We start from the raw sequence: 26423 nt of genomic DNA on the forward strand, positions 1-26423 counted from the left end.
TTTAAACAACTGTGGAAAACTTGATTCTAATAAAGTATGCCTTTGTTTGGCCATGTTCCAAAGTGGATATTGCTAAGTAGCCCCTAATAGTTCCATGTAATGTGTGGAGTTTTAATAATGGGCAACCTAAATGGGGGTTACTTTTTAAATACAAGCAATGTAATCAATCCAAGTATGTAAATTTAGTCCTCTATGCCAGAAGCAGCTGCATATTAGTTCTACCAGTTTTATGGACTCTGTGAATCATTCTGAAATCTTTAGGTGGCATGTCAGTGAAGGATATTACTACTTATGGCTCTTAACACATTACTTTTTGTCCATTTTATTTATTTGGAGTAGTGCTGAGTTGAGCTGCATGTCCTTCTTTTCAACCTCTCTAGGACAGGGAAATGTGCTGCAGAACATACATTATTTTGGTCATTTACCTTGCTCTCCACAAAGGCCAGTTGTATTAAAGGATTTATTGCACTGTTTGTACATAAAGGTGCTCTCTAATCTCCAACAAGGAGCAGCCTGACACTGTGCTGGAAGCAAAGGCGTGTTCAGACACAGGGCACCTGTTCTGCTGCTGGTGTAAGGACACAAGTCATCCACAGTGCTTTGGGAATTCAGTGCAACAGACTGTGGGCACAGGAACTCCTCTCTTGGGAGCACTCGAGGTCGAGCCAGAGGTGCCAGACTGTGAGGTCTTCCCAATACCAAGCACTGCTCTGCTGATGATGGATGTCAAGTGCTGAAGCCATTAAGATACGTTCTGAGCAAAAGAAGGAACAAATCTCCCGTTTTGCCTGCAGATTTGTAGCAAACAGCTACTTCTCTGCCCTGCTTACAGGACACAGTGCACGAACAATACCATCAGAGAACAAAACCACTTGTTCTTTTATTTTCTGTTGGTTTAGGTGGCTAAGCCTTTTGTGTGCAGCTGAAGATGTGGCAGTGTACTTTTACGAGGAAAGAGGTGGTGATAAGTAGCTGAGGGTGACACCTTAAGCTTGGAGAAAATAGGGAAAGTAATAAGAAAAGATTAATCTAAATCTAATTTTTCTGCAGCTGTTAGAAGCCTTTGGGTAGCTTAGCTACTTGGATACATTAATGCCACTAAAGCACATAAAACATGGGTGAATTTGAGAAAGAAACTGAGAAATAGAAACATGCCTTCAGCCTGATTTTTTTAAGCCTTTTGGAGACCATAAACACAATTAAAAAATAAATTAAAGTGTACATACAATCTTAGGAAGTTAGGCTACCATTTCCATAGGCACAGATAGAGAAAGAATCACAGAATGAGCCGAGATGGAAGGCACCCATCAGGATCTTTGAGTCCAATTCCCAGCCCTGCACAGGACACCACAAGAGTCACCATGTGCCCAAGAGTATTGTTCAAACCCTTCTCGAACTCTGTCAGGCTCAGTGCTGTGACCACTGCCCTGGGGTGCCTGTTCCAGTGCCCAGCCACCCTCTGGGTGAAAAACTACAAGGGCTTGAAGAAGGTTTAAGTTTGCGGTTGGAATTTGCTTTTGCACACTGGTGATTCCATTTTTTTGAGTTCCTTAATCATAGACAAGATTTTGCTTAGAAAAAATTACTGAATTTGAACTGAAAAAAATGACAGTTTATATGGGATTGAATGGGGAATTAAAATTAAAAACTTAAATAGATTCAGACACTGATGAAATTCTGAATTTTTAAAAAGTTAGAATTTTAAAAAGTCTAGTTACTTATCACTTGAACATCTTCACATTTCTCAATTCCCACAGGAAAAGGAAAGCTCTCATAGTTTTTTCTCAGCCTTAGGATTAGAATCTGGTAAGAGAGCCCCTACAGTCAGTACAAGGACTGCTTGTACTTCTATAGGTTTTGTCTCAGGACAACTAACAGGTAGCATTGCCTGGACCGCTACAACCAATTGACTTTCAATTACTGACTTAAATGTGAAGTAAACTGTGTTTGTCAGTGTGTAAAACCTAAGCTATTGATTGCCTAATTCTCTTTCTTACAACTTTCTATTTAAATAAGTGCAGTAGCCAAAGCAAAAAAAAAAATATATATATATATACAAATTGCAGAGAAGTAATATATTAATTTAATAACATCAGTTCAGAAATTTGTTACTTATACAAGTAAAGTAATTGGTACAGTGGCATTTTGTAGTTGATGTTAATTTCTAGTAATAAAAATAGAGTTCATTTCCTAAGTAATGTATTGACTTATTTATGACGTTTAATGGGTTTCTTACTGATTTTTTTATCGCAGTTGTAAATTAATTAATTTGCTAACTTATTTCCAAAAGTCTTAATTAACGTACTTATTAGTAGGCACAAGTAAATGACAAGACATTGTTTTACTTAGCAATGTTCAATTTACCAATTCTAAGTAAATTTTTGCCTAAGGGGCGTGGAGACCAAATGCTTCTAAAATGTGTTAAAGGTTTAATGATGCTCCAGGGCTGTTAAAAGCAGTTATTTCAGACACTCAGCCTGTCCAAGAGGAAGCACTTAGCTTTCAAGTTTTCGAGCTCAGTAAGCAACATAAAAACCATTTATTTTGGAGAGGGGAGAGACCGTGTGGGGTTGATTAAGTTAATGCTTCTGTCCACTCAGCCTTTTTTCAGTAGATACTGAAAGTACATAGAAACACACATTACCTTCAGAGCTGGTAGGCAGTTAGTTCTGTAATGATCTGATGCGTGTAATATGTATGCAAATTTCTGAAAGTTGGAGTTAAGGTTGTACTAAAGGCAAAATCCTTGATCTAAAGCACAGGACCTCTCAGGAAAAGAAAAATTTTGAGGATCAGGAGGTGATTTTACTGAAAGAAGAGAGAGCAAGGGAACAGTAAAAATACAGACTTCCAACGCATCTGAAGAAATATGACCAACTGCCAGATAGAATTTTTCATGATTCTGTTTGATAAATATTCTAGCAACAGATTTATGAATCAACTGCAGGAGATCAATTAGGGCTTTCTCCAGACAGGATTGCTTATGCATCTGAATGATTACTAAAATGATATTTTTGTGCATTCGGACAAAACCTGGATATGTATCATTTCAGCTTTCCCACATGCTCTCTTTTTGCAGTTTGTCTTAAAAATTAATTTGATGACAGGATGTTGTGGTTAACTGAATTTAATGAAATACCAGTGAGCCCCTTTTCAAAATAAGTTCTTGATGCTTCCTACTGGAAAATTGCCTAGAAAAGTTAACCTCTTCCAAACAGAAAACTGAGATTATATCAGTGTATGAGAGAGAATCATAGAACAGGCCGGGTTGGAAGGAACTTCAGAAGGCACCACCTTTTGTGTGAAAGGGAATCTAAGTGAGATTATCTAGAACCATGACCAGCTGCATCTTCAAAACCTCCAGTGATGGGGACTGTACCACAGCCCTGGGGAGTTTCTCTGGCAATCTTCTCTGCATCTTCTCACATCTGCATCTTCTCACAGTAAAAAAAATTATACATACATTTCAAATTGAAGTCTCACATGACACACAGCTCATTTAGATGTTAATGATTAGTTTTTTAAAAGCTATATGACATTTAAGTAATTTTCACTTGCGCAGAATTGCAAGATATTTGCAGAAGACTTATTAAACCACTAGATTAATTGTGACAATATTTTATGTTTCATTATTTGTTTGATTGTACTTATGGGATGGGCGAGAGAAGATATGAACCTTTAGTAGAATCAACCCATCCCATCTTATATGGTCTGGAGATCCACCTCTATCCAGAAATTCAAGTGAATGGGTGAACAGAACAATGAGCAATCAGTATTTTGCCATTGTTATAAAACTGAAAAATAAACATGATTTAAAAAGAAAAGTACTCATCATTTCAGAAGTAGCTGTCTCTATCTAAGGTTTAGGATTAACATTTACCATAAATTACTTGGCCTACCTAGGTAATTTTTGTGTAAAAGAAGCTGGATAATTTCCTTTGGCATTAATGCCATGGTTAAGAACTTTACCAAGCCAGAGAAAAGATCCAGAGCTAATTGAAATCAGCAGGATTATTCAGTATGCTTGTATTATGTTTCTTCATTTAAGAAAGTAAAATTAGGTGGACTGGCTGCATTTTCTATCGAGTGGCCTATGCTATTTATATAGTTCAATTGGTCTGGTTTTCCTGTGGGTCTAATTTCACTAAGTAGATATTTGGAAAAGGCTTACTATTTTAAGAATATTTGCTTTCAAATGCTTTGGCAACCACCTTCTTCCCTATTCACCTCTGCTCCCCCATGAGCTATGACTGATTATTCTGACTTCAGCTTGTGTGCCAAAACCTATCTCTAACCTGCCTGTGTTTTAATCCTGTAGGGATCTTGTGGTGGAGAAAATACTGCTTTGCAGATGAGGGTGGTGGCTGGAGTGAAGTTAAATCATTTTAAAGTCATTCTAAAGTGAAAGTTATTTTACTTGTGGTTTGTGCCAATTTTAAGTAAAATAAATTTAATGAACTTGTTATGGGGCTTATCTTTGTTTTCACTTTCATCTTTTTTAAATTAAGTTATTGTAACGCTAGGAATAAAAAAATTAAGCAAATTTAGTTTTAATATTGCTTCCAGAAAAGGCACAGTAACTCAATTAGTGGTAGAGTAGCTTCTTGCAGTAATGAATGAGTGATTATGCATTTCTGTTACTGGCTGTGAACACCTACTTCTTGCAGAGCCAGATTTAGACAGTGGTGGGTATGTTGAATAATTTAATCTATTTAGAACCTCTGTGTGCTCACCAAAGGAGCAGCAGGGGGGAAGCAAACCTGAATATCTAGAGAATTTGGGTTTCATAGATCTGCCATGCCAGTTTGTTGGCAAATGGGATAGTGTCCTGTTGCTTTATTTAGTAATCAACTGACCATCTATTTGGGGTTATAGGATGTGGAGGAGGAAGATATAAAGAAATGCTTTAGGTGGTGTAATGATGCACTTAAAACTCATCTTTAAAACAGATATTTTCATGCAGAAAGTAGAAAGGCTTGAATCTGCTGCAGCAGCACAAATAGGTCTGCCTTACCAGAGTGAGCAGGTTCATCCTCTCTAACTCAGAACAGGTTAAGTGACTCAGGTTAAGAAACAGAATTGAGAAATCTCAGCCTTTAAAATCCAAAGCTTTAATAATCCAAAGAGAAGGACCTGCTCAAAAGAAGTATTAGGAACTGCTCAAGAGACATTGCAAATGTTGGCACTTGTGGGTCTTAAGTACTTTTTAACACCTTGAAGAATTGGCCAATACATTATCTTTTTAATGCTGTATATGATTTTTATCCTGACCTTCTCCTTTAATTAAGGCTTATTTCAACAGGGGAGCCATTGATTCAGTGAAAGAAAATGAACTCTGTAATCTGCTTTCCCCAAATTGAACTTATTTTTATTACTATTAATTGCCGCCACTTAGTTCTTGTGATGTTTTAACTGCTTGGATTTATTAAAACAATCATAGGATTTGCTATTATCACTTGAGAAATGGGAAGGACAATGATGATTTACAGATGACCCAACAATTTTAAGCTGGTATTACTCCAGATTCAAAGATTTATGCAATCTGACTCTGCTGTGTAAGTAGATGACAGTCTCATTCTCCCTTTTCCTCTCCATAATAAACTCCTAAGTTTTCAAAGGACTGCTAGCCTGTAACAGAGGGCACAGAGGTCCTTGATTTTGCAAAAGAAAGTCAGGGATAGTTTTGCTCTGAGTTTTGTTTTATATCCATGAAGTTCCCTATTAGCTGTAGGAAAGTTTTGTTGGTTTAAATAGGACTGGTGTTTGAAGTTGTTAAGACTTAACTATGCAACTTGATTCATGTTTGTGAAAAATTACAGGCGTCTTTGTGAAGAACTGAGAGAGGGTGAGGAAGCTTAGAAGGTCAGAACAGAAGAGGGAGACGATCAAGCAGAAATGAAATTATTCAGACTGAGTCAGCAAAAGAAGAGACACACAGAATCCCAGAAGAGTTTTGGTTGGAAGGGACCTTAAAGATCACCTAGTTCCAGCCCCCCTGCCATGGAGAGGGAGACTTTCCACTAGATCAGGTTGCTCAGAGCCCCATCCAACCTGGCCTGGAACACTTCCAGGGATGGAGCATCCACAGCTTCTCTGGGCACCCTGTGCCAGTGCCTCACCACAGTGAAGAATTTCTTCCTAGTATCTGATCTAATCATCCTCTCCTTCAGTTTGAAGCCATTCCCTCTTGTCCTGTCACTACATGCTCCTGTGAATAGTCTCTGTCCATCTTTCTTGTAGGATCCCTTCAGGTAATAGAGGGAGAGATGAGGAAGGAAGAGATGGTGATAAACCGCTACCACTGAAAACAAATGACAGGATATCAGGCAGGAATAATTGGTCTAGATGGTGGAAATGATTAAAAAGTTTGACCAGTTAGAAAGTGATTGGAAGAAACATTTACAATCCAATAATTAACTAGAGCAATCAGGCTTAATCAGATAGTCATTCAATAAACCAGACTGAGCTAACTAGGTGGATAATCTGTTGAACCAGCAAAGAAACCAAGTGAGGGAAGTGCAGCAAGTTGCCAAAATTTAATGAAATGTGCAAGAATTAATCAGTTAACATTTAAAATTATCAAAAGCAAAGATAAATACGTAGGATGTTCAGATGGAAACTAGTCCTTTTGTGTGGCATGTCTCACCAGAGCCTCAGAGGCATTAATGGGCAAAATAGGTTTTTGGAAGGTGAAGAACAAGAATGAGGAGAAGATAGCACAATAAGGAAAGAAGATATTCTGTGTTTCCTTGAAAATGAAATAAAGTCAACAGCAAGAACTTTATTTTTTTAAAAAGCCTGCTTAAGTGTCACACATAGAAATGGTGGCTACTGAGGTGGTTACCACTTCACTGTAGTAGTGCAATGCATGAAAGATTGAAAAAAAGGTATAATTCTTTCTCTGTCTTCAGAGGGTAGAGTCCTTTAGATTTTGGCTCAGGGCACTTCTATACCTCAGGGCTTATTCTCTGAATTGCCAAGTCCTGCTTGGTTTCTGTGTCTGAGAGGTCTCACTGTAAATCTGCCCCAGTCATGCTATAAGACCCCATCCAGCTCTTCCCTCTTTCTGTCCAACTCCTTTCTGCCTCCAGGAGCCCTGCTTGCTTTGTCCTGCTGTTCTGTTCCTGACAGATCTCCTGCAGTCAGCTTTCTGAGCAAACCGACTGCTAAACCAGCCCATGGATGTGGTATAACAATCCTGCATTCTATCCAGTCTGGGAGAGGAGTGGCACCTTGGTGCCAGCACTGATGGATACAGTGACAGTCTGCAACAGAACAACTGAAACCAAAAAGCCTTGACCTTGTAATTCCAAATCAAGTCCATAATCCCTAAATAGAAATGACAACAGACTTAAACTACTGCATTGGGGTTTTTTTTCCCCTGAAAAGTTTAAGAATCTGTGAAGGGGGACTGAAGTTTTCTGAAAAGCAGTGTGTGCCCTTTCAACAAACGAAAGTCCTTTATGCTGGATTTGGAAACTCACAACCACTGGCTGCCCATCAGATTCTCAGTTAGTGTCATAAAGCCTGTGTGTTGCAATTCTTTTACTCTGAAGCTGTGAAAAACCTGGGGAGAGAGAGGAACTTTTAAAAGCTGCCAGGTGACTTAGGAGCACAAATTAATGGGAACCACACTCCTTAGTCCCGTAGGAGTTTTCAAAAATGCCATCATTACTGCCAGGCACTGAGGTGTGCCTTTCGTCATGAGGATGAGAAGGGACAGAATGTGCACTGTGCCTCCATGGAGGCAGCTTTACTGAGTGCCTCCATAAATGAGGTATACAGGGCTTTTATGAATTGAGCCTTTGAAAGCCCTGCTAGCAAGGTTTATTGATCCAGGAGTCACACGTGGATGTCAAGATCTTAAATTGCAGTCAGTTTTTATTACATGAAAGAAATTTTAAGAATATACCTTTTCCCCTCCCTCCCTTTTTTAAATTACTGCCTGCTGAAGTTTTGTATAACTGGGAGGTTGCAAGCAATTAAATGAGTCAGCTGGATCCTGGGTCCAATTCCAGACTGAAGTGTACTGTTCATGGAACATGATTGATGGAGTATCAGCGAATTTGTAAGCAGAGTAAGAGGTTTGGAAATGTTTTTCTGATCTACGAGGAAATATAATTTAGTCAACTCTGTAAGAAACATTTATCATGTTCCAAAAATATCATCAGTGGTAGATCTTTCATTTGATGTGAATACAGATGAACAATGCAGCTATTTGGATCCCTAAAAACTTTGAGAGTTGAGAAGCAGTCTGTCTGGTTCTGTGAGATGATGGGTTGTGCCATACTGGGGTCTAAGCTATTTTGGTGGAATTGTGTGCACCACAATCCAGAGTAAATGGCTTCTTGGAGACTACAGCAGTGAATATTCCCTGCACTTAAGCCCAAATGATGGACTGGATTTTTAAAACATCATTTAGAGCTGTAAGCAACAACTGCATAAATCCAGCATCAGATTATGCAGTACAAAAACAATACAAAACAAAATTATGAAAATTCAATATTTCTGTAATATTATCACTGTTGCTATTGATTTCTAAAAAGACACAAAGACGCTGTTGTCTCCTTAAGCTCCTCAAGGAGTAACAGTGTATGTATTCATGTTCATGAACATCAGTTAATAAAACCATAACAAAAACAAAGCAGTTTCTCTAAGGTCAGAAATATTAAGTGCAAAGTTTTGGCAATCGTGTTAACTCATCCCTCAGGTGTACTCTCATTGTTCACCTCAGTAACAAAACAGTAGCAAAATGACTCACCTGTCTGCAAAGATTGCCAAGTGGCTTAGACAGCCAAGTAAAGGAAGTATTTCTTGCATGGGAGCTATTTCCCAAAGCAAAGGAAGTGAATAACTGTGCAGTTACTTGTGGAGGAGTTTCTGCCAGTGAAATTACTAATGCACATTGTGCGTCATCCCAGTAATTGTTGGGGCCTCAACTGTTTGCATCAGCTGAAGATCTGCCCCTATATATATTTATCAAAGCTTTTGAATAAGGAGGAGCCTTGAAAGGTTTGATAGTAAAATTGCTGATTTAGACTTCAGTTTCTTCATCGTTGCTCTTCTCTTCACAGCCAAGAGAAGAGTTAGGTTTAAGTTATAGCTGTTCTTTCAGTGCAGATAGAGCAGGCTGAAGCTGACACAGGGTTTACAATGATACATATAACTGTACAGTTATATCAAAATTTGTTAAATTAACAACTGGTTAAGACAACTGAGAAATGCAAATAACCTCTTCTGTTCTATGTTGGAAAAGTTCTACTCCAAGAGGTGTTTGCCCTGCTGATGTTTGCACAGAGTGCTTTGCAATGCTCTTCCGTGTTTATGGTGTTTATCTTCTCTTTTCTTCTAACTTCATCTTTGGAGCACCTCCAGCTTCTTCTGTTCCCAAGTGAAATCAGGCAATTCCTCTCATTTGGACAAGCCTATTCCTCCTCTTTCCCTTTAGTCATAAAACATTCCTGCCTGTCTAATCTAATCACAAAACCTTTAGGGCAATTTTTATTCCATTAGAAGTTTATATTGTAGCAAGTAGTCTTCATCTTAATTGCTGATTTGTAGAATGTGGACTAATTTGTGGCTTCATGTAGCTCCCCTCAAATTATAATAAATATGCTGCTTCTTGCTGCTTCTGTTCCTAGCAGTACTGGGCACCAGCAGTAATGCATTACAGTTGTCTTTCTCAGAGCATTTCTCCCTGGTTCATATTACTTTTTGTTTTTCAATAAACAGTGCCTTCCTTTCCTGGACAATGAGGGTAATTGCTGAAATGAAACCAAAGTGTCATGACGAGGCAGATGCCACAAAATGCTAATCAATCATGCAAAATAACTCTTCCTACACTGCAAGCCCACCATGATACTGTTCTGTAAAGATTACTGAGAAGTTTATGACTGTTTCCTTTTATTCATACTGCTATACCATCTCAAAACAGTAGTCTCAGATGAAATGAAGACAGTTTCTTTTCCAGTTTACAGAGCCAAGCAATGGACTTGTCCCTTTTTCCCTATGTCTTTGTATTAATAACATATAGGAGACCTTTTTTTAGCACATCTACATCTGCTGATGCTGGCTGCTTTTTTCAGTGTTTGAAGAAAGGCCAGAAAATGTTTTCAGTGGATAGAAGAAAAAAAAAAAAATCTTCCCCTAAACTCCAACTTGCAAAGCTAATTCAGTTTGCAGGTCTCAGTCTAGACCTCAACTGAACTGTCAGGGAATAAAATCTGTATAATAAACCAGTCATCTAATTCACAATATCACAAGATTGAATCTCCCTAGGCAAGATTTAGTTCAGACATTCAGGTGCTTTGTTGTATGAAGTTAGACAAGATGGTATTCATCTTTTGTGACTTCAGCTATCTGGAAGTTAGGCATCATGTCAAAGCTGGTCTCTAGGGTCCCTCTGTAGTCAACAGAGAGAAAAAGAGGCACTTCACAGGGCAATTCATTCCACCTTTAACATCATAGCATCATCAGAGTGTCAGAAAGAGGACAATGCTTTGGTTGAAGAATTGTTGTCTAGGATTCCTAACAGCACTATCCTTTTAAAGCCAGTGGGTGCTTTAATACCTGTAATCTATAAAGTCTGCCCACCAATTCCTCACTTGTGAATGAATAGTGTCAGGCAAGGAATCTTTAACAAACAGATTCTCTATTGAACACTCTCAACACTCACTGGTTACCATGCCAGATCAATCATTTTATAGTAATTATTTTGCAGGATTTCATTCAGAGTCTGTTAGAATAAACCCTGAAAAACATTAAATGACTGTTGAGTGCAGGATTAATGGTGCTAGCCAGGCATACTTTACAAAACCAACATTACCAAAACAAGCTTTTCATGCAGCTTTTACAGAGTGCTTCCAGTCTGACCTAGAAGCTTCTCTGCACTGGGAAACCTGTGTGAATTATAAACCAGAAATCAACCCTGTGTTTTTCAGCTTCTCTAGATATTTTTTGAATGGGTCTAGAAAAGAAGGCATGTTTCTAAAAAACAACAAACACAGTTCTCTCACAGGGAAGAACATTCAGATACAGAAGTGGTTTGTGAACAGTAAAGTGGTAGTTGGTAGCAGCAGAGCTGCAGCTCAGAGCCTTCTACTGGAGTCCTGTAGATCATATTTGAGGCCTCAATGAAGGCTTTTTGAAAAATCTACTTAAATTGAGTTGCAATTGGAGATTGGATCCCATGCTGCTTTCCAAAGAGTGGTAATAGAAGATCCACATTAATTTTTCACTTACTTCCTTACCAGGAGGTGCAATTCCTTCTATTGCATTATCTTGTTTATTTTTATTACCCTTGTGAATGACTCTGTCACTTCTGTTTAAGCAGAAGCAGTAACTCAATCCCTTAATACAGCCTTAAACAACATTGCTTCTAAATGAGGTTAAGATCTATATTATATGCAGCATTTGTCTTGAACCTTAATTCAGCCTGCTTCTGAAAGGATATCTAGTTACATTCAGGAGTAAGTAATTTCAGATCCAGTTCCTGGTGATCATTGAGTTCAAGACTAAATTCCAACTGACAGGACTTCTGAGGCATGATGCACTATTAAGATGCATGTCAGGGAATTTCTGGTCCATTATGTTAGTGTAATAATGTTTCTTTTTTACCAGGAAAATTTAAACCAAAATTTTTTTCTGAAGAGAAAATTGTACCAAGTGTGGTGTTCTTTGGGGTTTTTTGTTATATGAGCATTGTGTTTTAATAATATTAAAAGCTATTCCAAAAAAAAAAAAAAGCTTTAATAATTTCCTGTACATAACCCCATCCCTTTATTTCCATCTTTGATTTAAAGAGAGGTCCCTCTTGTGCAGTTCTAAATTGAGAAACAATTTCCTCTGAGCTTGACCATACCTGCAGGGTTTTTTTCCCATTCCCCTTGGTTTAGAAGCAGACTTGAGCTGAATATCTCAAATAATGACCAAGCTGTGTTTGAGTTTTCCCAAAGCTGCAAAGGCAATGGCAGTTAGCAGTCTGATGTTCCACAGAATTCCCTCTTTAAAAAAGGGAAAGGGAAACACTCCCTCTTCCACAAAGTGCTTTGCATGGGCTGGTCAGAACATTATCGTGTATCAGAATTATCTCATGTATATGGTGGTTTTTAAAAGGGACTAGAGAGCAGCCTTTCAGCTGGTGTCACAAGTCCGTGAGATGCTTCAATGCAGCCCAGAGAGCAGCTGTCACTTGGAAATGAGAGAGGGTCACATAAAATCCTTGAGTAGGTAAGAACTGTTGTTCTGGTGTCACCTGTCTGACTTTGCCTGAAATAAATTAGGGAGTACTTGCACAGGCTGCTTCATCAGCAGATCAGGAGGGAAAGCGGTCGTGAACAGATGGAGGCAATAACCTCTCCTGCCAATGCAGCTGGGGAAGGATGCCTACCTGCAACCAGAGGGACTTACCTGTACCACAGCTACAAATAACTCCAGGATCTCACCACGGTCTGCTTTATCTCATTAGTGCTGACAGCTGTGAGCTGAAGTGTTGTTGCTGAGGCTGGAGCCTTGCACTGCCAGGGATCTGTGGAGGGGGATACCCTCACCTTGTGAATTTGTGACAGTGTAGTTGAAAGTACTTGGGGTCTGTGAGCAACATCCATAGAAAAGCATAAGAGACAGACTCTGCCTTTTTTGCAGTAGTTGGGCCAGATACTCAGATCTCAGGGCCCTTCTGTGGCATTTCTTGCTGCAATTTCCTCAAGCAGGAGCTCTGTATTTTACCATGTATCAGTAAAGCTCAGAGATGGGTGTTTCATGAAAGCACCATTTTGGAGAAATAAATCATGTTTGTAAAGCCACTCTCTACCTTCAAATGTGTGTGTCCACTTAAAAGAAGTTTGGGTCCAGACTTGGGGCTGTTAGGTTTATTTTGCTGTTTTCCACTACAGTGAGAAGCAATTTCCACTTGAATTTTGGAAATCCAAGCAGTTCTATTAGTATTAAGTAACTTTGATCAGAAATTGAAAGTCTCTTTTCATAACCTCATCCTAAAACTGTAAGAGATATTCAGTGCTTCATCTACAGAAAATTTAATAACTTAGCCAGCATCAGAAATTGTTTGACACCAAATATGCATTGCTGAGTGAAGGTAGTGATTTATAACATTGCATGCGAGATGTTAGTATCTAATTTACTGCATTAATCAGTGAATGCCAAATCAGTTTGCAGATTGCATGTAGATCAGTTTAATCTGTCATCTTAATTGTCAGTGAAATTTTTAATGTTGAGTTTACTTTGACTGTTTTCCATGCCGCTTCTCACTGAGATGGAAATAGCAGTGTAATAACTCTACAGTGCCCACGTGAGACTGTGCAGGCCTCATGGTTGGCTTTTTTACTACTTTCCACATCTGAGGTTCCCTCAGCTAAACCCGAGTTTTGCTAATATTTGCATGGTTTGACGTGCGCCAAATGGAGAGAACGTCGTCAGCCCTGTCAGCACTAACGTGGTAAAGAGTTGTCTCTTTGGTGCACTGAGGGAGGAGATTTCTGGGGACAGGACTGAGCTGAAATGGCCCAGAGCTTCCTCAGACAGATGCTGCATTAGCATGTGGCAATGACTGCAGTGATTCTGTCACCCTCCATGCTTCTCATTAGCACTTGGTGGCACACTCGGCGGTGCCTTCCACTTGAGAGCCTCTGTGTGTTACACGGGATAAGCAGCGTGTTCATTTTTATTCTAGCTTGTTAAAAAAGCAACCTGGTGGGACAAAGCTATTCAAAATGCAAACTTAATATGTGTTTTGGCAAAACAAAACAAAAAAATTAATGGAAGAAACCAAGTTTTCACACCTTTTCCCTGGACTCTAGGTGGTTTTTTTATTGGAAAATATGTTAAAAGGCATAAAGAAAGCATGAAATATATGAACTGAAAAAAAAAAATTTGAACAATAGCAAGTTTCCTGGAGGTAACTAATGTTTTATTTCAGGTCAAATAAAATCTTTTGAAGTACTGCTGAGCAAACATTTTCCTCTACAGGGGACATTTTCATTTTAGATAGCTCTTAAAAATGAGATTTTTTTTTTCTGTGAAAAAAAATGCTATTCTAAAAGTAGCAAGGCCGTATATTCCACACAAAATGGGTTTTTAGGGTTTTTTTTCTGTCACGGTAAAAAGAGACTTATCCAAGGTCTTTGTCAAGTAAAGAGGCTCATTCAAGGTCACAACATAAGAACATTTTGAAAAACCTGACCATCAGATTCCTGATTTGATAGGCAGCATTTCTGGAGGTGATTTGCTAGCAGTGCAAGGCCCCTGCACATACAGGTGGAGTCTAGTTTGAAGCACCTCAAGAAATTATGCTGGGCTGCTGTGTTTGGGCTGTTTTGTGCTCAGTCCTTGATTATTTAATTCTTTCTTCATTTCCTTGAGCACTGGGTAAAAGATGCCAGGCTTTTTATTTTCAAGAACACCCTGGATGTCCGATAACTTGGATTTGCCACCCTGTCTTTGCCAGGTCACCATTTCCTTACCTGCCCTACTGCTCTGCTGAACAGAGAATGCAGCTGCTGCTGCCATGGGCCCAGAGGCCTCTGAGCTTTCTGACTGTCACTGCCCATGGGACCTTGGATCATTGATTTTATCCACATTAGATGCTAGGGCAAGGCATTTTTATCATCTTTGTGATACCTCATTGACAGACTGTTTAAAATTATATTGCTCACTAAAAAGTAGCAGTAATGACCTGTGGGATGGGAAGGAAGGGCATGGTCCAAGTGGAGTTGAGAGCCTTTGCTGTAACTCCAGCTGTGTGAGAGTCCTACTGCTGTCTCTCAAGAAATCCTGGAAAAGGAGGCAAGGCATTCTTCCTGGTGTAAGGAGTAGGACAGTTGATTTTGTTGCTGGTATTTCAGTAAACTTTCTGCATGTAGATTCCCTGTGTCCTGCGGGTTGCCTTCCTGGCTTTGAGATTCTGCAGTGAGGTAAGCAGTTAGCCAGTGACATGCTTTATGGCTGGTGAACTGCATCCACATCCCATTAAGTTAAAGCCCTCAGAGAGCTGGAAGTCAGGTATTTTAACTATTCTCTTTGTAAAAGTTATATAGTGGACATATAGCACCTTTGCACTTGGTATAACTTTACTGTAGCACAGAGACGACCATGGGCAGCTTAAGGTGAATGGAAGTACAAATACTGTGACCAGTGGGGCAGAGTAAGAAACAGGAAGAGTGTCTGTCCCCTAAGATGGCTGCCCTTGTCAAGATAGCCCCTTGCCAGAGAGAATTCCTAATGAAATGTGTACAAAAATTAATGTTAATGATTATTTGGTCTTTTAAATTGATACTTCAAGATCACATGTAGGCACATGTAAAGTAGATTCTAGGTCTCCCCTAGTCTACTTTATGGCCAAAAGAAAGTTTGGTGGTTCTTTTTCTATTATTCAGTATGTTTGTGTACTTTGTGCTGTCAAGTGAGTCCTGTCCAGTACAGCTTGCTTACTGTAACCCTCTCCTAAACTGATGGTATTTTTTGCCAATACCTTCTTTGAAACTGCACCATGATCCAATAGATGTTTGGTGGAGTGCATACCTCATTTCATGACTTCCTGTAGCTGCTAAATTGGTTTATATTTCTCTTTTCTTAGTTCCTGGTACACCTAATTATTTTTTGATTGCCAGTCATTTGGAATACTGTGCATGTATGGCTGGGTATTCAAGGGTACTCTACTCCTCCTGTTTGCCACAAGACTAAACTAACTCCATTTACTTTGCAGTGGGGCTACTCTTTCATAGACTCTTTTTATCACTTCTTTTTTACAATGTTTACATTTGCTAGGACTTGATTAAGGGCTGCATGTCTTCCTAATTCTTTGTTTTGTATAATGAATCGTTGAGCAGTTATAAAGGATTTTCCCCGCCTGGAAGAGGTATATTTGCATTTTATAAATTGATTTATCTAAAGTCAACAAGGTGTTATGCTTTGCTGAAACCTACCTGGCTGGGAGGAGCATTTTACATAATAACAGCAGTAGCAAGTTTGTGAGAATTTAATACTATTGCTGGCAGTAATTAAGTGATTAATTAATGGCCAACTGAGTCATTAGCAAAATGGGGGAAACAGGTTGGAAAAATCTTGAAGGGAGGCTTGCACTCAACAGAAAGCTTATTGACAAAGAGGATATAAAGGGATATTTTGGGTAGGCATACGCTTTATGGTGCCGAATTCAAAGATGAGAATTGATAAGAAAATGACTGCTCATTCTGAGTAATTGTATAAGATCTCCTGAGAGCTGATTGCACAATCTATTCATTGAAGGGTAAAGGTCTTGGAGAAAACTTAGAGAGAGGGAGAAGACATGTTCTGTCTCCTTGATCTGTCTTTACTCATAGCAACTGTTTGTTAAAATTCCTATCACTGTATTTAAAATAAGTTCAAAAGCCATTTTAGTATTATTTAACTATTCCACTATTAGTCTAACTGTTCTACTGTGGCTGGCAGCCCACAGGTATCTCAGCCTCAGGGTATGGTTATTCTTTGTATTGATACTGGTCAGCTCTTGCAATCCTCTCTGCATGTCCATATACTTTTGGAAAGTATTAACCAAAGAGTCTTTCAGCATGCCACAAGGGAGTAGAGAGACGGCCTGAAACCAGGCTGGTGATGTTGGAATTGTAATGTTATCCCTTCTTCCATTTTTCCCTGATATCTTCAGTAAGTATCTTGGCTTACACGGAGCTAATCACTGTGTTATTCACTGACATCTATTTTTTTTCAGTAAGCATTCCCAATTCATGAGTTTTGTGCACATTCAAACATTAATAGAGGTCCTTGGGCAGAGATGTGGACCAGGAAGGAGTCCTTCTCCAGGCTCTTTTTGATGTTGAGGACCACTGACCTTCAGCAGCTTTGCTCATGGGATAATGTTGTTCAAGCATAGCAAGGCCTTGAAGCACAGCCTGGAAGAGAAGTGCACAGAATTGTGCTGGCCCTCTGTCCCTCTGGACTGGCTTCAGAGCACTGAGATGTTGGCAGTTGTTGGTGCATCCAGCTGGAACAGTGACCCATGAGTCACTGCATCCATAACTTCTTGGTGTTCAGCGATGTGTGGGGGTAGGGTGACACCGAGACTTTCCTTCTGCTTCCCCAGAACTAAAAGCATCCATGCACATGAAGTCCCTCCCAGTGGCAAACCTGTTGTGTGTCACTATTGCTCTTCCTCACAGCAAGTGTTCATGTGCAATTTCATTTTGCTTGTTATTTGTGGGTTTGAGGTATTGTTGCTCACTTTTTCAAAGTGGAAATCAGCTGCTTGATGACAGCTTGCTGCATTCACACAACTGCAGAGGTTGGCACAGTGGAAAAGGGCACAACAGGAAACTTTCTTCCCCAAGCAAGTTTCTGCTTCTACCTGGAACAACAATTGGTTTTCCACTGTGGGGCCACTGCTTTGCACCGTAAGGCATTGGCTGTGGTGTGAGGATGAGTCCATGCACTCTGCTGAGTGCATGCTCAGGGTTGTGCTGATTTGTGATATTCCACCTAACACCCCCAGCAACCCATCTGTAGTGAGGCCAAAAACCTTAACACTGCTGACAGCTAAAGCAGAAGAGAGTGCTTAAAACAGTTACAGAAAGAGAATTGCATTTTAGGAATGAAAAATCTGATTCCTATCTAAAATGCTGTTTGAATACAGTTAAGTCTCATACTTTTATTTGTGTTTCTCATGACCAGACATATGACTATATGTCTCTTGTTGGCTGGATTGACAATGTAAAAAGAGGGTTTGCTGAGATGCTGCTGTTGCAGGGTTGAGAAAGAGGTTCTATCTGACCTGTGTGGAATCAGCTCTTGATGAACCATGAAAATATTCTCCAGTCTCTCCTTTTGACTTGAATCTGGCCATCTTCAGTCCAACTGGTACAGGAAGCAGCAGGAGTCAGAGCGAGAATCTGGTCTGAGCAATTTACGAGCTCATTTACGTGATTGAAGCTGGTTGACAAGTACCTCTGTTTCCTCATCTTTAAAATGTTATTGATCTTTGTGGTTTTCTTGTTGTGCTGTTTTTAAGAACCAAGAATTGAAAAAAATCTGCTGTGTACAGCGGCAGCATTGGTTGTGCTTGGAACTGCAGAACTGGAAGAGGCAAAGATAACACTTACTTTAATAATTGAAAATTGATTTGAACTAAGCCTTCTAAGAAGCAAAATGTGGAAAATTACATGTATTTCCTATCTAATCAGCTCTTACAGTTTCCCCAAGAGCCACACATGAGGTTTGGAAGCGCAGCTTTCATGTCCTTTCTCCAGCAGCCTTGTTTTATTTCACATTCAGTTCCGTATCTGATGCTGAGGTAGAACCCGTGCTAAATCTGTTCCTGTTGTCTGTAAATAAGCTTAGAGATCTTAACCACCTCATGATTTTGTCAGCCTCCACCCCATGTGGCAAGCAGCATTCATCTTTCAGTGAGCCAGCAATCAGTCTGCTGGTGTTTTCCATGGAAAAGATTGCTGGCTGATAAGAGCTGGTTTCCAAGCCTATTCAGACCCAGAGAGGTCTGATGGGAATAGCAGGGCTAATAATAGAAGTTGGAACTTTTTATTTTCCCTCTACAAGGTATGTATTTTGAAAAATTCACAGGAAGTCATAGAAAAGGGTTTTTTGGCCTTTGTTTTTGTGGGGGTTTTTGTGTTTTTTTTTTCCTTTTACCAGTTTCTTACTGTTACAAATATACAGCATTCACTTGTTTTAGAAGAAAAATGACACGTAGGGGAGAGGTGTTTTTGTTGGTGTTTTTGAATCTCACAAAGGTGCAGTTGGTACCTAGAAAGATGCAATAGTGCCCAAGAGAAAAGGGGAATCAAACAGCAAATGCAGCCTGATACTGAAACAAGGGCAATGAAAAGCAACCAAAAGAAATGAGATTTGGGATTTTAATAAAATTACTCTATCCCGCTGGATTATTCTAAGTCAGAATGTTCACATTTATGGATGAAAGCCTTAAAGATCTACTGTGGAAGATGAAATTTAAAAATGGTCCACTGACTATGTATGCACAGTATTTCATACACTAAGTATTCTCCATCTCTTTTGGCCCTTTTCAATTTAGTAGATGCCACGGAATACGTAGGTATCACTGCATGATGGAAAATCACACTTTCATTATAAAATTCACTGCTGTTGTTTAGTTGTTTACTGTTAATTTTTGGATGTGCAGTTGGAGCTGCTTATTGATTGGTACGTAACATATGTTACCATGAGCCCTAGCAAAAAAAAAAAAAAAAAAAAAAAAAAAAAAAAAAAAAAAAGAAGCAGCTAGATTTTGTGCAAGATTAATAGGGGAAAACATTATCATGTCATTTATTGCACTCAACGATTTTTTGTTGTATCAGGAACTATGAAGACCCTCAGCCAACTTTCCTAATTGAAAATTGAGAAAGTGTGAAATCCATCTAACTTCTCTTTCCACATTCTTATTTCATTATAGTTTTTTAACGAAGCTATTTTTCTCTGTAAACTCAGGGGTGATACATCACACCAACATTATTGTTGGGAAGTCATTCAGTCAGAAGGTAGGAAAAGCAACTAGACCTGGGCAAAAACATTTCTGAGAGAACACAGAGGGCCTGAGTAGTCTGAATGCTGCACAACTCTGGAGAGAATTCTTGCAGCTGAAATGTGGCAGTGAGCAAGTGCCAGCTCCTCAGGTGTGCTGAGAGCTCTCTTCCGTGTAAGCAATCCTGCTGGCATTAGGCAATGCAGAAGGAGCAGATGTTTGAAATTTGTATACTAAACACAGCATCCCTACTTTGAAGCAGCAGAGTGGGACAGCACATTAGAACTGAGCTGGCTGAGTTATTGGCATGAGTGTGTTCCAAACCAGTAAGTTCCCTCTTGAGTTTCCTGCCCAATGTTTTATTTTTGTCTTAATTCAAGTGTTTTCAAATTTCTGGGGTTTATGACAGTATTACTCATGTGTTGAAACCCCTAAAGTCAGTTTTCTAACCTGGAATTGATTTGAATCTTTTGTTCTGTGAGAACTTTGGGGATTTTTATTTTCTGGTTAGATACATTTTGAAATGTTGACATTGTCTTTGAGGTGAAAATTCTGTTTCTACATGGCTCTAATGAGCCAGTTTTCTCCCTTTGTAGTAGCTCGCTGTGGGAATGCTGCACCCTTAGCATGCTCTCTCAATGGGAAGTTATTTGCTACCCTCTGTCCTGCCTTCATCAAAGGTATGGCCCTGTTCATTTTACACTGTAAATTATTCAAACTGCACTATGAAGACAGAGAAAATTATTTCCTTACAGGTTTTTTCATGCCTGTTATCATACCATCTTAGTTCCTCACAAGTGGTAATGAAATGAACATCACAGAGCTCTTGTGATGAGTTTATTCCCATTTATGTTTAGGAAGTGAAGTAAGAAGATTAAAGGCAGTTTATGTAACTGGAAAAATGGGTGAGCTTTTAGGCATATACAAACACGGGCTGTTTTTTCTGCCTGTAGCAGGCAGTCTAATAAAAAAGTGAACTCTTCCTCCTACAAATGTGGCTTCACTTGCATCCTTAGGCAATGAGAGTAACAGTAACAATGCTGCTACAGATATTGAAGTCAGAAGTTATAAAGTGTTGACCAATTTTGACTGCCTGGCGTGAGAAACATAGAATCCAGCCTTTTTTTCAAAGCATTTTTTGAGGACAATGTGTTTTCCAAGTATTTCTCTCATTGGTCTCATTTGCAGCAGCAAACTACTCAGGTTCCTTGCTGATCTGGATACAGGTGTCCTGGGGTGGGTGGCTGGAAAATGGGAGCAGTGTAGCTTGCTGTGAAAGTTCTGATTTATGTGATCTGCCCTGTGTCATGTGGAGTTCAATGGCCATTTGCCAAGGGTGGCTTCGCTCCCCTCAAACATGAACTTAATCTTTCGCTTCTCTCACTTTCTTTCCTCCTTTATTTCATACCTTCCAGCTTGTCTAATGGTAAAAGCATGGGGATTAGTGACTTGTAGCAATAGCAAATTTACTTTGTCCTGGAATGTGGCTATCCTGGAACAGGGCTATCCCCAGCACAAAGTGAGCCAGCAGCCTTTGGATGTCTGTGCTGCTGGAGGATTGGAGTTAAAGAGTGATGAAATATGTACTCATCAGAAATGTCAAATCATGGAAAAATCAATAATCAGAAACTCCCCCAAATTCTCACTATCTTTTTATAGCTAGACTGCAGCTTTTCTTTTTTTCTCACAACCTGTCAATGCCCCAAGTAATGTTTTTGTAAATACCTGAGTCAAAGCTTTGAACTCAAGCCAAAGAAGGGGCAGGTGAAATTGAGAAGTTAATGACAAATTGTTGTGACAGACACACATCATCAACAAGGTTGTACAACCCCAGATTTTTAGTGGCATTTGGTGGAGGTACATTAGGCTGCAGCACTAGCCCACTGGAAAACATTTTTAAAAGATGTAATTAAACAGTAGGACACTTTCTCTGTTTTGAGAGGTAACACATTTGGTTAGATAAACATGGTGGACTTTCGTGGGTAGGTATTTTTTGCTACGTGCATGGAATTAAAAATGGAAGTTTTTCACCTTGTGGGCATACAGGGTCTTGCCTTGAGAACCACTGAAATCAACTCAATCATGTCCAATTCAGCTCCTCAAGGATAGCCCAGAGAGAAGCTTCTTGCTGGTAAAATGGGACAACACTGTACATTTATCCCAGGTCTTTGGAATTTTTGTGGAGTACAAATGAGACAGTTTTTAAGCAGCAATCAAGCACTGTCCTATTAAGCTCCCCTGTTGTCATGTGTGCTGAACGGGAGTGCTTCACCTGCCTGTGTTTGTCCCAAAAGCTTTCAGTAGAATTAAAAATTATGGTCTAAGAAGTTGAATGTAGCATGTGAAGGTATAATTATGTTCAGCTTCATTAAACCCTGCATGATAATTAGCAGCGTAGCCAGTTTTCCAGATAAGAGATATTTTTGTGGATGCCTGCAAAAATTTCTTCCACCCCACCTGGCCAAGTGTGGTGACAGGAAGTCGAAGTTTCCCATTTTGCTGTGATCAAACACCACGAACTTTCTGGCCATGCTCCTCAGAGACAGACTTGCCAGAGCTTGCCAGCACACTGTGATTTCTCTGCTGGTCGAGGGACAGGGAAGGAGAGAAGAGGAAACCCAAGTCTGAGAAAATCTGTTGAGAATTGAAATACATCCCCTTGGGTCCCACAGTCTGAGCAGTAAATTGCTGGACCTGCATTAGGCTAAGGCACATGATTTTCCTCTTTCCATCCTGCTATATGGAAATCAAGTCCAAAAGCATGGGCAGTAAAGATCCCAGGCTGTCATTTGTGTCCAGGGTCTGGTACTGGATTTGAACACAGCCAGGGCTGGACTGTGTTGAGAAGCAGGACCTGTGAGGTACAAAGTCAGCACTTGTTCCCAAAGGAGTTGTTTCTACTTTCAATTTAGAGCCTGAAATGCCATTTATTTAATGCTGCTGTTTAAATAATGATTTATAAGCCTCCAAGCCAGCCGTGGTACAGCTTAATTACTGCTGTAATTTATGGTGCCACTGGCTACATAAACACTGCTGTAAATATAAAGGATGTCTCCCACAAATTTTACTCTGATACTCATTTGATACCACTCATTTTCCTTTCCTTACACATCTTCTGTGTGTGAGTTGAGGCCACTTCACTCAGCAATCCAGGTCATTCTGGTTCATTTTGCCAGGAGTAATTGGGGCTGGGAACTGAAAAGATCAAACGTTTGTTTTTCTTACAAAGTATTTTAATTAAAATTTGAGTTTCCTTGAGCTTGGATGCAAACATCTGCATTAAGTGGCCCATTAAAAAGATTATTTGTATTTGTGCTTTTTTTGGTTATCTATTTGTTCTACTAGTTAGTCATCTCCTTTCTCCAGTTCATTTTGCCTTTGTGCACACAGTAAGCAAGCAAACAAGACAGGAATAAATCATGCAGTGTAACAGAGCCCAGCCATTCCACGGGCTGCAGCTTTGCGATTTGTGTTCTCTAACCTATACAAGGAGCACGTATATGTTGGTCTAATGCAAATCTGAGCTAATTCAAGCCCCGTCTCCACAGAGATGAATGAGCATGCAAATCTGCTGCTTTGTTTTGGAGGAATAGCTCCTGGAATTGCCCGATTCCCAGTTGCAACTGACATATTTCAAATATTAGTCAGTTGGCTTCAGGAGAATTGTGCCCCCAGGCTACAACAAAAAACACCTGGGAAGACAAGTAGCTTCTTCTGAATGCCTTGGTTCCATTATAGTTAGTGTTCATGTAGTGGAGTGCTTGGAAAAGTGAGTGCCTTTAAAAAGTTATAATGAATTGAATGAACAGAACAACCCCATTGCCTACAGTAAGCACTCCTCTAAGTCTCTGTATCTCTGCAGCTACTGGGACATGGACACTGTGAAAAGATTGCAGATAAACTGAGTGGGACATGAAAACTGGTAATAAACATGGGGGTCAAAACCATCTATGGGGTAATTCAGAGAGACAAGGGAACTTCTGAATTTCAGTAGAATTTCAGGATCTTTTAAGTGTGTCATGATGTTGCTAACTCATGGAAGTGCTCTGGGACATGTCTCCTAACTTTTTTTCAGGTGGTACTTCCAAAAGCGGGGTGCTATGCAGGTTCATTGCACACCCTTAGGAGAAGGGATCACCTATTGAGTTACCAGAGTCACTTCTTACAGCTTTGTAGTGCCCATTTGCACACTGACCTGGGCCCACTGTGTCTGGCTTGTGGCACGTGAAGAGCTTTGCACCTCACATAGGGAAGGCTCTCAGCGGTGTCTCTGAGAATGCATTTTTAGTAGGAAGTTCAGCAAAGCCAAGGGAGATACCATCTCACTGCCATAAATCCTCACCAAGGAGCCCACAGAAATTGTCAGCAGCCAACTCCGAGTTATTCCGTCTATTTTTCTTGCAAAGCTTCTCCTCTGTAGTCATGCCTTGACCCTGACTGAAATACAAGGGCATTGTGCAGCCTGTATGTGGCAAGCCAGAATTGCTCCAAGGAAGGGAAAAAAATTGGGCTGACACTAACACAGAGCATCCTTTTCAGGAGCCATGGTCCTTTATTAAAGGGGTTTGGTATGTATTCCCCCCACTCCTGAATGATTTGCACTGTAAAATGAGCTTGTAGAGAAATAGTGGTTGTTTTCCTGCATGCTTCATTAATTTTTAGTTTTGGCAGGCAGTATAAATAAAAATATCAAGTGCACATCTAATTGAATCACCAGTAATTTCCAGCTCCCTGTAGTACCAGAGAACATGATGTAGCTGCACTGTTTAGTGAGCATGGATGAGTTAGGCAAACAATGTCTCTCTGCCCAGAAGCTTTGGTTTAATTTGGAGCATTTACCCATTTCATATGAAACAGGGCAGTTATTGCTGCAATGGGGAATTCATAGCACAGATCTCTTTGTTCTTCTGGGCTTGTCTTCCAGCAGTGACTGGAAGCACATCTTGGCAGAGTCAGGAAGGTGTCAGTCAACTGCACTCACACTCAGATTTTTGTGAAAGGAACTCTGGCATTTCTCAATGTTAGCCTCCTCCAAATACACTGACTTCAGGATGTTGCTGAACTAATTCCTGCCTCCTTCAGGTGTCTGATCTAGAGCATGGGCCTCTTAAAAAAAAATTAAATTTAAAAAAGAAAGCCTTGTCCTAAGCATCATCACAAAGGACTTGGGATGAGAGAATTCCTACAGTAAGGAAAGTGATACCTGTCAGGCTGCTTGATATCTGACTTCTCAGCTGTCAAGGGAATGAAGTGACTCCAGAAAAGGATGATTCTTAGAGAAAATTACTCAGGATCATTTCTGAATGGATGATACTGACCTCTAATTGTAATGTTTGATGACCTCATTTCATAGGAGATGGCTCCTTTGCACATTTCTGGATGTCTTTTGCTGCTTAGCACAGGAAAAATGAATGGGTGACTTTTGTCTCTTGGTAGATGTAGTCTGCTGTGGGCTCCCTGACTCAAGGGAGTGCAGGAGCAGGAGTAGGTGTTGAAGAGAAAGAAAACTACAAGTAGAGATTGACCTGTTTTCTCTTCTGCTGAGAATATGATGACACAATACACCCAAAGCAAAGGTAATGTATGTTGCCAGGAGAGATGATGAAAGCTTGTGCTCTTTCTAAATGCTGTAGCCATGTTACTCCTGAGCCAGATAGAGAGGATATCAGTCCTCAGGTCTGCCAGTGCAGCAGTAAATTCACACACAATTAAAAACCCATTGTGTGCATTGTGTTCTTGAGAAGTACCAGCGCAGGCTGCAGGATTTAAGCCCTCCAGAAGTCAAAGCTGCCTTCCATATTATAGCACCAGAAAGGCCTGGGGAACTGAAATTCTCTATTAGCTGGACCATTAGGTATTTAGCAAGATTAAACAAGTCAAAAAAAGTAATTATCGGGTAAGTATTGAATTGAGGAGATTTCACAAGGTGTTTGTCCCTTCAGTGTCATGCAGGATGCTATCACCTGTTGGTTGAAAGGAATTTGGTTTTCTGAAGTGTTTTTGTTGTTTTTTTCTTTTCCTCTAGGATCTGCTGCTCTCTCAAAAATGGCTCTGGAGGGTTCCTTCAGCTGCTGGAATGGAACGGTGATCAGGCTGGGACAGGCGTGTGACTTCATCCAGGACTGCGCTGAGGGAGAAGATGAGGGAGATATGTGCAGTGAGTAAATCCTAACCCCGAGGTTGTACCATCCTTTTCCAGAAGCATTGATTGGTTTGAACTTTCATGTCTGGTACTTTAGCACTAACAGACTCATTTGGTACTATCAAAAGACCTGTATCCCCCATAACATATGCTGTTTTTCTGGGGGTCTGCTTGGAGTACACCATTTGATGTTTCTGGGCTCGCCTACATCAGTTCAGCAGCAGCTTCTTAACATGCTCTCAGTGCTTCATCACTTCCAGTGTCCTGATCAAAAATGCAAAGGAAGTACAGCCTGAAGAGCTAGATGCCTTACAGAATTATGAAATGTGTAGCTGGTTAGAGCCTTTAATCAAATGTAGTGCAGCATGTGGTGGGGGGGAGAGGAAGGAGAAAACTTCTAAGATGAAAAATGAGTAGAGCCAGTAGCTTGTCTTTGACCAACTCCTGTGTCTTTGTAATTCCTCTGATTTTCTGCCCTCTCTTCAGGATTCAATAGTCCAATAACATACAGTGGAAGATAGATAGCAGCCTGAGTTTTCTAAAAACTTGCTGTGCCCGAGTACTTTCTAGAATGTGCTGTGGAACTTAGATACTTTAGGACCTTCCTTTAACTATCTTGAAGGTGCCTTATCACTTTTTTATACCTCTGTACATTCTACCTCCAGCATCCTCCCATCTGCCAGTCTACAAATAGTTAGGAGCGGTGGATTGCCAGCTGTATGGTTGTCTACAGGGCAAATCATGAAAAATAAGCATTGAGAGTTCATTATTCAAAGTGTATGT

General features: G+C 40.0%; 1 protein-coding gene across 1 annotated transcript in view; it reads left to right on the forward strand.

Annotated features, from left to right (window-relative positions):
• The window catches only part of ALK (ALK receptor tyrosine kinase), a 312464-nt gene that overhangs the window by 208997 nt on the left and 77044 nt on the right, over positions 1-26423 (forward strand). Inside the window, exon 7 of the mRNA XM_069008374.1 lies at positions 25524-25655. Coding sequence (XP_068864475.1) covers positions 25524-25655 — 132 coding nt within the window. The remainder of the gene's footprint in view (positions 1-25523; positions 25656-26423) is intronic.

This window comes from Aphelocoma coerulescens, chromosome 3, assembly GCF_041296385.1.
Source record: "Aphelocoma coerulescens isolate FSJ_1873_10779 chromosome 3, UR_Acoe_1.0, whole genome shotgun sequence".
NCBI classification, from domain to species: domain Eukaryota; kingdom Metazoa; phylum Chordata; class Aves; order Passeriformes; family Corvidae; genus Aphelocoma; species Aphelocoma coerulescens.